Source organism: Phycodurus eques, chromosome 22, assembly GCF_024500275.1.
Source record: "Phycodurus eques isolate BA_2022a chromosome 22, UOR_Pequ_1.1, whole genome shotgun sequence".
Taxonomy (NCBI): domain Eukaryota; kingdom Metazoa; phylum Chordata; class Actinopteri; order Syngnathiformes; family Syngnathidae; genus Phycodurus; species Phycodurus eques.
Genome location: NC_084546.1, coordinates 4,831,546 through 4,843,583, shown reverse-complemented (window position 1 = coordinate 4,843,583; position 12,038 = coordinate 4,831,546). Strand labels below are relative to the sequence as shown.

The window sequence follows — 12,038 nt, the reverse complement described above, 5'->3', positions numbered from 1 at the left end:
CAAAGTTAATTGCTCTAAATCAGGGGTGTCAAACTCAAATGACAAATTGGGACAACGTCGTGGTCCCAAAGTGAATATTTAATGAAAAATCACTGCGATGTGCAGGTTTCCCTACTCTGCAGAAATGTAACGTTAAAGTTGATCATGTGACAACAATCTTCAATTTTGCTTAAACACTGAATCTGGAATAAAGAAAGTTTGGTGGTATTTGTTTGTTGTTTTGTATTTAAATGGATAACATGAATTCTGTCTCTCCATCTTGTATTTATCGGATCTCCAACTACCTTTGTTTTTGGCGTCAATGTTTTTTCAAAGGCCAACAACAAAACAACCCCAAAAAATAAGAATGTTCTTCAATAAAAATCCAAACTTGAAACTATTAACAGTCCCTGCGTAGGAGTTGTTAAAGGGCATGGAAAAGAAAAAAAAAACAATGAAATTGTTATTCTTTGTTTTCCTTTAGTAAAGAGACAATCTGCCTCCCACCTGTCTTGGTAGTGAACCGTTTGGCCATGATTGGGAAGGGGAAGTGTAAATGTACATTTAGTCGAGGAGACCGGTAGCATAATTGCTAACGACTTGAACAGAAAGGGAAGGGGCGCTCGCCGGTCTAGACTGATGGGCCAACACACTAGCGAAGCATTGTGGGATTTGTAATATTAGCGGCGCGTTTGATATGGTCTCGCGGGCCAAATATCATGGGGCCAAATTTGGCCCCCGGGCCTGCGTTGGACACACGGGCCCGAATGGAGAATGTTGTAGAACCTTGTTTTTAGCACTCAGTCACCAAAAGACCAGCATGTTAAATGTACGGTATCGGTAAGTAAGCCAGCTGCCTTGGAGTTAATGGCTCGGACAGTAGACTCGGGAGGGGAAGTTGTCCGTATTTTGTTCCACGTTCAATCCCTGTTGGGAGAAAGTAGCAGGTGTCCAAATACTAACGTACCCGTCTTATGAAGTATTCAGTGACAGGTTAGCGGCGACGATGCATTTATGGGCTTCCCGTAGGTACGGCTGAGCTCTCCTGCGCGTTTTACAACGTTATTACATTTTGGAATGACCCATTTTACAGTTATGGATTTTGACCGGTCGCCGTTGCGGAACGGATGCCTTTTGTCACTCGCCGAAAAAAGCTTTTTCGGAGATGATATAGGTGGCTGGCAATAGAGTTTTGTCAGCTGTAGCTACGCTAATATGTTACGTCTGCCTTGACTGAGTTTTCGAGTGTGTGTAGTTTTTCCATTTGCTCGCGTAATGAATGGAGGCATCTAAAAATGTCATTTTAAAACGGAAAGAAAAACGCCAAAGGGAGTTGTCGCGGCCGACTCTAAAATGTCAACGGTCTGCCCCATTTTGTCATCTTCCTCTCCCACAGCAGCTCAGTACCTTCGAGTCCACCGAAGTTTCACGACTTCCCTCCCGCTCGACAGCGGAAGAGCCGGCGGGTAAAAGGTCTCCGTGCTTTGGAGTGTCACTCGTGCCTTTATTTGTTTTCTTTGTCCTTTTCCCCTGCATCCTCAGCCCCATTTTTGTTTGAAGGCCGGCGCTGACTGAGAAACAATGTCGCCTAAGCTCCCATACGGGGGGGCGGCGGCGGCGGTGCGGCGCACGCACGCACGCAGGCGTTATTGTATTTTTCGTAGTTTCCCTCACCCGACATTTACCGAACCGAAGATCTTTTCAGTCGCTTGTTCTTAACGTCGGACACTCTGTTCCTAAATTTAGATTAGAGAATACGCGGGGCTTTCGACATAGCGATATACACGGGATCATACTGTGCATAATGTTGACCGTGTTTTAATCCGGTACAGTAAATTGAAGTACGGTTCAGTTGTATTTACCAAACTGCCATATTTATTTAGGTAGCATTTGTATTGAACTTACATTTAAATACGTAGGAATTATGAAGGAATTTAAAAAAAAAAAAACCTTTATTGAAGCACAGCGTGAATGCAGCGGCTTAAAATGAAGAATATACTTTTTAGTAATAAAAAGCTTTGTTTTGTTGAACATTTAGGCTTTCCATGCTACTGTCGGTAGTAACTAAAACGTTTGGCATCACTACGTTACATGATTGATTTAGTTATTGAGTCTAATTTTGTCGTGGAAATGTCCCCCCCAATGTAATGATGTTGTTATTGCCGTAATCAGAATCATCTTTATTTGCCAAGTATGTCCAAAAAACACAAGGAATTTGTCTCCGGTAGTTGGAGCCGCTCTCGTACGACAACAGATAGTAAATTGACAGAACACTTTTGAGATATAAAGACATTGACAAAAACAGTAACTGAGCAATAAAGGGTTGCGAGTTATCTTGTAACGGTGGTACAAATAATTGTTTTGGACAATTGTGCAATAATAATAATGTGAATAAAATGTCTACAGTTCCTTTTGTCGGTAACTTAAGCCAGCGGAGTTCCGAAGCGCACTTTTTCCTCATCTAGACCCGATTGGCCGTTCGTTGTACAAGCTCCGCCCTTGGCCAATAAAATGGAACTGTCCTCTTCTCGCAGATCCAATCTCCTCACGAGGCCACGACCTCGCGTACTTTTTGCAGCGTCGGTGTCATTTATTTTTGCGGTGTGTATTGACACGTCGTCGCGTTTACTCTCCTAATTAGTCCGCGCGCCTTTGTGTGTTTTTGCGCGACGGCACGCCGCGTGTAATTGGGATATCCACTGTGCCTTTTATGTGTCCTATCTAATTGGAATATTGTGTCCCGTGTGAGGCAACTGGCTGGTTTAGAGGGCGGAAAGCGGAAGGGAATAAATGGGTAATGATGTGGTTGGCTGATTTTGGGGGGGGCTTTAATGAGGAGAGTTAGGACCAGGTGGGCTCACGTTAGGATGAAGTTTCTCGTCACGGCCTCCCATATCCCGCTCGGGTTTGTCGGAATGCCAACGACAGAAGTCATTTGCGCCCGATTACTCTTAGGCACTTTGGAATGTGGCAGACATAAAATACACGCAAGCGCAAACGAAGACATTTATACCACTTAAAAGCACTATAAGACCTCAATAATGAAAGTCAATTGTGATTACAGCACTGTACGGTGTCATTTAACAACAAACAACCGTTTGGCAGATAGGGCCATATTTTCCCGTCGGCGCGTAATTCGGTATCAAGATGACCGCAGTTGTCGTAAACGGCGCTTTCAGACAAATTCCCAAGCCGCCAGGAATGGATTAATACGGCGAGGGCACATCACGGCCGTCGAACGCTCTGCGGGGGGCCAGGTGTCCGTCAGCGTGCCGAGGCAACCGCCGGAGGCACGGACCACGCGCAATACGATGTTTCACCTTTTCGGTGGCGCGAGACTTACTCGAGCGTGCGAGAGGAATTCTGCTTCGAGGAAGCGCCCACATTTTAGGGTGACTCCAACAAAAGTGCCTACGAAGCTCGAGGACGCGCAAGTTATAGACTTAAGTGGACGGCAGAATGGGCGCAGAGGGGAAAAGTGCGAGGCTTTTCTGACTTGCGCATACGGCAGAATACAGCCCATAGTGAACAATTGTTCCGAAAAGATGTTTCAGTTGAGGTTTAAAATTGTGTAAGACAAATAAAATGCGCACACGCCTCTGTTAACTTGAAATAACTGACACCTCCTAATCCACATGACATTCTCATCCCTGCTCCCATGTCTCTGTTTGGGGTGGTGACAGCGGGGAGAAGAGCCGTAGTGTCGTAATAGCAAGATGGGACGGGAGATTTGAGGAGAGCCAAGGGCGGTTGAAGGGGCTCGACAAATGGCACATGAGAAGAGGGTGAAGCGCGGCGTGTTAAAGCTCCAGGTGGACGGTTGTGAGGTTATTATGGACAGTTAATCAGGATCTTCCCCTTTTTGCAAAGTGAAGCGCAAGTGGATGCCATTCAATGTTTGTCACTCTCCAAAAGTATTGGAAGGGCAAGGTCAATTCCTTTTTTGTTGCACAAAGGATTAAAAGATCAGAATTCCAGCTCTTATTTCAAGGTATTTCCAGTACATGGATATGTTAAGCAACTCAGGACTGAGCACCTTTTTGTTGAAACCGAGCAAAAGTATGGGAACAGACATTTTGAAATAAACGTAGTGAGTACCATTGAATATTTGGTGACATAACCCTTACCTTTTTTGAAATGCCTTTACTGCAGCTTGTTTCTGGTGGGTTTTCCCCCTTCAGCCTCCTCCTCAGGAGTTTGGATGGATTTTTGTAAGTCGCCAGACGAAATGGTTTTGTAGACTTCAGATTTGATTCTGCCGCTACCATCGTGTTACATCATGGAAAGACGCCCAAGCCCTGACATTACCTCCACCGTGCTTCACAGACGAGCTTGCGGGTTTCGCACCATAAGCGGATCCTTTCCATCACTTCGGTCTGCGGAGAAGAAAATGCCCCGAAACAAGTGCGCCAAGCTCGTAGAGATGGACCCAAGACTGTGAATACTTGTGTGTATATATATTGTCAATAAATTAGCACAACTGTTTTGGAAAAAAAAATTTAACTACTCAAATCTGCTTTGGAATAAGTGAAGGGGGTGTGAATAATTTGTGGTGCCACTGTAGATACTATGAAATAAAAGCTGGCATTCTGAAGTTATGTTTTCAGTCTAAAACAAAGGAATTGACCTTGGTATTGCAATACTTCTGAAGGGGGACTGTATTGTAGCACAGCGGTGCTTTAAGATACAAGTTGAATTTGCTTTGAGATGAAGGGAAATGTGGCATTGTATTCTTTAATAAGAAAAACAGCATGATTGTACGTAGAATAAAAAAAAATGTCTGCTTAAATTCAATGGAGATTGTCAGGATCCAGTCAAAACTTTTCAGTAATATTAGTGGCTCCTCACAGAGGTGCAATTATTATCGTTTGACAGGGTTAGTTAGCTGATGTGAATGTAGTTCACTGTGGCCGCGCAAGTCTCGGATGTCAGTTTTGCAGATGTGGCATTCGCGTAGCCTCTGCACATTTTCACGGTACGATCTCCGGGCCCGTCTGCACGCTTGACATTAATGTGGTGCAGATGTCTCCATGGCAACGTAATTTGTTTAAGTGTAAGGTTCAAGTATGGGGGGCTTTTCCCTCTTGTTTCTGATGCCGCTTATCAGGCACATATTGTATGTAATCCAAAACAGTAGTGTTAGTATTAATCCTTTTTATTTTTTGGCACAGTCATTATTTGCTGTCATGTTGTGTCCCGATTGCGTTGAGCATTGCAATAGTCTGCTTGAAAGCTTCAGTCAGAGTGCTAATTAAAAAATAAGGTTAAGACATCCCAAGCGCTTTTTAGTTTTTTTGAAATCATTGACAAAAAAACAGCAGCGCCTCTCGGGATGGCAATTAAAATACTCCTGCGTAATCACCTTGGCGGAGGAGAGACAACGGTGTCAATGTTTGAACCTTGAGGGAGGAATTTGCTAATTGTCTACTTTTCACTCAATCATCTCAATGTTTCAGTAGGGAGGCAGCGTGCAACAGAAGTTGCTAACAGGCCTTTTCGGATGACCTTTGCGGCGAATTGTCCATTATTAGTCATTGAGTGATGCGGGCAAAAACAATATACTTGTGATATAGCTGAGGTGTGAAAGTGTTAGCTAGCTTCACACCACCTATTGTTCTGGTGTAGTCTAAACTGTTGCAATTGAAGGTACAAAATAACTGCATACCGGTATTTAGTCCCTTCTCAAACAGAAAATGATGTTTTATAATGAAAAATAACTATTCAAAGCAAATTGAACTTGTATTTGCTAATAACAGGGTAGGGCGTCAGCAGCAAAGATATTTCAGGTAGGCAGGGCATTCGTTTTGTCCATTTCTCTGGAATAATTAGACTAGTTGCAATTAAATAGTTGTTCTTAAGTCCTGAGCAATATACAAAAAAAAGTAATGACTTTGCTCATAGTTGGGCCACCTAAAAGCTCACATTGTATAATTGCGCTAGAAATTAACTATGTTGGAAAAACAGTTCAGTGCTAGCAACTCTAAATCAGTCTGACATGCATTCCAAGCAGAGAACAATAGCCATGAATGTCTTGTGCTGGACCTACTGAGCGAACAGGTCTGTGGATAGTGCAGTCAACATGGGACTGCACTTCATCCTTGAACACCTACGTGAGGATCCTGTTTGTGGATTTCAACACCAGCTCCCTGACAGGCAGGACACCTCATCCCAAGGTTGTGGACTTCAGGAGGAATCCTTTGTGTCAACTTGAGACATTCATGGGAATGACGGTCTCAGACCGACATCAACACTGGCCTAGCAGAGGATGTGTTACACAGCTGTCATGGAATCAGTCCCCGTTCATTGTAACACTCCTTGAAGTCTCAGCACCCTGTGTCCATTTTGCAAAGAATTGGTTATTTGGTGCAGCACAATGTATTTGGTTAATTTCCCTTGTAGATGTACATCCAGACCACCACCCTGACAGTGTCGCTCAGCCTGTCTGCCTCCGTGTCTTTGGGAATGCTGTATGTGTCGAAAGTGTACATCATCCTTCTCCACCCTGAGCAGAATGTGCCCAAACGGAAACGCAGCTTCAAGGTAATGCATGTATTTTATTATGTGTGAAATTGCAAACGCTGTTGTCACGCAGGCCATTGTGACTGCCGCCGCCATGTCCGGCAAGTTGTCGCAGAAGGGGAGTGACCGGCCCAATGGCGAAGTCAAGACGGAGTTGTGCGAAAGCCTGGAGACGGATGGTGAGTTCTTATTCATGAATAAACAACCCAACCTTCTTCTTCTTCTTCTTCTTCTTCTTCTTCTTCTTCTTCTTCTTCTTCTTCTTCTTCTTCTTCTTCTTCTTCTTCTTCTTCTTCTTCTTCTTCTTCTTCTTCTTCTTCTTCTTCTTCTTCTTCTTCTTCTTCTTCTTCTTCTTCTTCTTCTTCTTCTTCTTCTTCTTCTTCTTCTTCTTCTTCTTCTTCTTCTTCTTCTTCTTCTTCTTCTTCTTCTTCTTCTTCTTCTTCTTCTTCTTCTTCTTCTTCTTCTTCTTCTTCTTCTTCTTCTTCTTCTTCTTCTTCTTCTTCTTCTTCTTCTTCTTCTTCTTCTTCTTCTTCTTCTTCTTCTTCTTCTTCTTCTTCTTCTTCTTCTTCTTCTTCTTCTTCTTCTTCTTCTTCTTCTTCGAAATAAACAACCCAACACACTCCAAATTGTTTCAACTCCTTTATTGGTCAAACACTTATTTCGATCTAAGCAAACTGCAACAAAATCTGGCTCACTTAGATCAAGGCTGTAATCTGAGGTTACTTTATGTAACAGACAAAACACTTGAGATACAACAAAATGTGGCTCACTTAAATCAAGGCTGTAAAATAACCTCAGATTACAGCCTTGATTTAAGTGAGAAGACAAAACACTTGAGATACAACAAAATGTGGCTCACTTATATCAAGGCTGTAATCTGAGGTTATTTTACAGCCTTGATTTAAGTGAGCCACATTTTGTTGTATTTCAAATGGTTTTGTGCTACACTGACCTTAATTGATCCAAGTGACACCTCCCATGTTCACCAATTAGCTTTTTCCTTGGATGACAAGAAACATTGTTCAGTACAATAGGCCTCAACAAACTGCTACATTTTGAGGCAGATGTTAACAATGAAGTATAGTTCAAAAGGACTGCAATACTATGCTCCTTCCAGGGGGGTGTCAATTCTCTCAGGCTATAAAAATTGGAGGCAGAAATAAAGGCTGAAGATTCTGGTGGGACTTTAAGGCAGTTGCAGCACAAGCCAAGAACATTAAAGTGGAGGAATGACAGCTGCAAGAAAAGCTGTGCACCAAAATACACTAATGGCTTCATTGGCAATTATGGTTCTGTAGTATTCAAAAGGGTTGAAGAAATTCACTAAAAAAAATAAGTACTTTAATTTTTTTATTTTTACAACTCCTTCATCTGATTATAAACATGTCAAACCTGATGAGGTTCTCATAGGAACATCAAGCTGCTTAGTGCAGTACACCATGTCAGCCACCCTTTAGACCAATGACAAGTCTCAAGAGACATTGTTTAAACATCTCCCTATGGGCAAATTATTTTTAATATTTTCTTGGGGTAACAATTTGAAAGCAGTGTCTGATTGCACCTCTTCATTCAGATTCAACAATTGTACATACCTTGGCACACAGCTGGACTTTTTCTTCATCCCATAATAACTGACAGGCCCCTCTCTTTTGTCACACAGCTTCATCCACTAAGACAACATACGTCAGCTACAGCAATCACGCCATCTGAAAGCAAGAAAGGCAGTCACAAGCCAAAAACACCTACAGGCTGACAGATGAGATTCAAGCATGAGACATTTTGGATCATTTCGCTGAGAGGTGGAACCACAAACTGCTACAACGTGCTTGCTTTCATACTGCTCATTGATTGAACTGACAAACAATGGAGGGAAGGGGAAAAAATAAAATTAAATAAAGAAAGGCACCAGAAATGGACAAAAATCTACAAGACTCTAAACATGTTTGTTGTTCTCTAATTGTAAGTATTTTTGTGGTTGTGAATTCTTCCCCCCCCCCCCAATTCTTGTCTCACCATTGTTGATGAATCATCCCTGCATACTGAGATGAGTGTGTTTCCTCCCACCGTCTTGGCTAACTGGGTTGTGAACCTGTAACACACCATGGGTGACGCATGCAGCTTTTTCTACCAAAATGAGATTTATTTATAATAAAGGAATGTTTTTGCAAATGCTGATTCATGCTCATCCTTGTACAGAGGCACACACTATAGCCCCCCCCAAAAAATTATTTACTTCACCAACTGAATTTACCCATTTTTTTAAGACAGGTAGGTTGACCAATTATACTTCCATTTAAGTTGCCCAAATCCCCCCCCCCCCCTCCTCAAGGCATTACTGGTGTGTTCAAAATTCAAGACAGAATTTCCATTTAAAGGCCAAATTAAATAAGCAGGAGGGCCACCAAAGCCCGCTAATTCAATTAGACATTACAAAGTGAAAACTCTGGCTTAGGAAATCAACTGCTCGAAGCTCATCTTTGCACTGAACGTCTTCTCAACTGGATCCTAAAGGAGCCTTTGTGCGGCCGCTGATGTTGCCATGGCAGCAAGAATCTTTAGCCCGACATTGTCAGTTCTGCATGTTTATTATTGTGGTAGCAGCGATGACATTTACAGATTTAGAAACTGCAACCACAATAGCCAACATGATTAAATCTACCTTTTGCTGAGCATCATCTTACCTCATTATCCATGCAGAGTAACGCCGAATCTTATCTTGGGCACAACAGCACCTTAATCTAAACAGAAAAGTACATTTCAATACATTCTACAAAAGACCCATTTACACACAAATACAGGGGTATGGAAAGTATTCAGAACCCCTTACATTTTTCAGTTATGTTGCACCCATTTTTTTTCTTCCCCCTCATCACCCCATAGATGGAAATTACATTTAAATGTCACAACCCTAAGTACGATACTTTATATACTGACGAGATTAAAGTGGAGGTTTTTGGAAGGTGTGAGCACACAAAGTATTCAGACTACTTTAAAATTTGCAGTTATATTGCAACTATTTCTTTTACCCATTGAAGTACACACATCACCCCATATCGACAGAATAAAAACAATAGTTGACATTTTTACTGATTTATTAAAAAAAACAAACTGAAATATCACAGCCAGAAGTATGCAGACCCTTTAGCTAATACAGCCATGACTTTTTCCACACCTGGCTTTGGGGATCTTCTGTCAGGTTGGATGGTGAACAGCCATTTTCACATCGCTCCAGAGTTCTTCTGGAGCTACTCTGCTTTACCAGTCTAGGAGAGTTTTCATCCAGGTTATCGCTGTACTTAGCCGCATTCATCTTTCCTTCGATTGGAACCGATCAGCATGATTCTGCCACCACCATGCTTCACTGTTTGGAGTAAGTGATGAGCAGTGGCTAGTTTTCTCCTCACACAATTAAGGCCAAAATGTTCTAAGACCAGAGAAGCTTTTACCTCACCATCTTTGAGTCCTTCAAGTGGTTTTTTTTTTTTTTTTTAAGCAAACTCATGCAGGCTTTCACTAAGGAGATGCTTCCATCGGGCCACTCTGCTATAAAGCCCTGACTAGGAAAGAGTTCAAGAAAGTAAACATCATTGCTGGACCCCAATGACTAGAGCACCCAAATTAAATAGGAGTGTCATAGCAAAGGGTCTGAATATTTATGGCTGTGTACATTGAGGGGGGGGGGGGGGGGAAAGGTCAACTTCAATACAACTGAAAAATGTAAAAGGGTGTCTGAATACCCACCATTTAAAAATCACAAGTCTAATTAGGAAAAACTGAAACAAGTGACAGTCATTTTAAACAGTTTTAGAACTGAAAAACATCCTATGGAATCACTACCAATTAAAAGTAACAAAATCCAGATTTTCAAAGTGTTACCAATTACAAAAATGCAATACTAATTTTACAAAAATACTTTTAGATTCCAAATGCTGTTTAAGCGCCACTCTGCCGAGACTGCTAATTAACTGTCAGATGGCCTACGCCAGGGGATGCCGTTACCTGAAATCAACTCCAGGCATACAGATCCAAGTCATCCTCTCACATTTTCTGCAGTCACAGCTGGCCGACGACACCCTGGTCCCCCAGCAAAGCCACTACAAACATGCAGAGCTCCAATTTAGTTCAGACAACATTAGAGCTTTGTTTTATTATTCTTTCACACCAATTCAAGTGTTAAAGGCAAACTATATTTGGTTAGCCTAATTCTCTGTACAGCTTCTTAGTCATCCAAGTTATGCCAATCTGAAAAGGCTGAATTAAGGAAAAAAATCATTCATTTTACCAAAACCTTCAAAAATTACTGGCTACTCAACTAACACTTTTCAAACCAACTTCTAAACAGTTACACTCAACTAGCCACTAACTCAGACTGACTTCAAAATAGACTCATGACTGCAATTCTGCCCAAACTGGAGGGAAATAAAAATAAACTTATTCTTGAAGGACAACATTCATTTTTGCTAAAATTGTTTGTTGCCCGTTAGGAAAACTTTTCCCATTCCTAAGATGTGGTGACCTCTTCAAAACATTCAAACTGGATTACGCTCCAATTACCACTAATTTTATTTGACAAGTGGTCCAACCTGGGCAAAATAAATATATTAAAGTGTTTGACACTGGCAATGCAGAATTAACTACAAGTGAACCACATTAGCTCACACACTTACCAGCTGTCCTTCAGAGTTCAAAGGTTTGCTTTCTGCACAGCTTCAAACACTTTAGAAGAGCTCCATGTGCTCAGTCCTGCGTCTCCGCTAAATTCACCAGGTGCTCTTATTGTAGGGAGCCACACCTGCTGGTTCCCCAGGCAACCAATTGGGAGAAATGACACTCCAAGCACTTGGGGGGGGGGGAGGGGAAGAAAAAATAAACTGTTTCAGACAAATGACAAAAGCTGCGCATTAGTCTCAAACACCAAAACAACATTTTCCTGAATAATTGACAAAGTTCTAAATTTAACAGGATAAACAATACTTCAAGTACCATTAAGTTAAACCTATTTCCTAAAGTGAATCTTAAATCAGTTAAACTTCATTTGCACAAAGACAAAAAAGTTAAACGCATCCATTGTCAAGTTCTGAGTTTCTCATGACCACAATTCTGCCCAAGCTTGGTTTGAAATTTTTTTTTTTTTAAACTAAATATTCTTGACAGGATAAGGGGGGGGGGAAATTTATTTTATCCTTTAAGAGTTTATTACATTTCAAGTTGCCCCTGGTTCGTAAGACTTAACCACTCCCAGGTGCCAAGATGTGGTCAACCTTTTTAAAAAGGTTCAAACTGGATTCCACTCCACTGACCACAAATTGTATTTTCTTGACAAGTGGTCCAAGCTGGAGTTGGGTAAAAACCAACACACATAAGAGTAAGCAAGCAAGCTAGTGGGCACAGAAAGTCTTAACACACTTAAAGCTTTCACTTTTACTGCAGCTGTTTAATTTCTTTTTTCCCCTCAATGTACAAACATCAAATTTTGACACAAACAAATTTCAGTTCAAATTTGCAGATATCACAGTCTGAAGTATTCATACCCATTACTC

At 41.6% G+C, this 12,038-nt stretch overlaps 1 protein-coding gene and 1 long non-coding RNA gene across 4 annotated transcripts in view; one reads left to right on the top strand and one right to left on the bottom strand.

Annotated features, from left to right (window-relative positions):
- The window catches only part of grm8a (glutamate receptor, metabotropic 8a), a 124,018-nt gene extending 115,381 nt beyond the window's left edge, over positions 1-8,637 (top strand). The window contains exons 12-14 of one of the 2 annotated variants that reach the window (XM_061667836.1): positions 6,379-6,519; positions 6,572-6,677; positions 8,159-8,637. In XM_061667836.1, the coding sequence (XP_061523820.1) occupies positions 6,379-6,519; positions 6,572-6,677; positions 8,159-8,208 (297 nt within the window). In that variant the 3' untranslated portion in view covers positions 8,209-8,637. The remainder of the gene's footprint in view (positions 1-6,378; positions 6,520-6,571; positions 6,678-8,158) is intronic. The other variant, XM_061667837.1, reaches the window with a different exon arrangement.
- On the bottom strand, positions 7,446-11,395 carry LOC133397217 (uncharacterized). Of its 2 annotated transcripts, XR_009767578.1 has the most exons (6): positions 11,166-11,395; positions 10,498-10,592; positions 9,180-9,236; positions 8,512-8,587; positions 8,091-8,204; positions 7,446-7,498 (listed from the first exon to the last, which is right to left on the bottom strand). It is a non-coding gene; the product is annotated as an uncharacterized LOC133397217 (long non-coding RNA). The 2 variants fall into 2 exon arrangements; XR_009767577.1 differs by having other exon boundaries at positions 7,456-8,204.
- Positions 11,396-12,038: the final 643 nt, after the last annotated feature.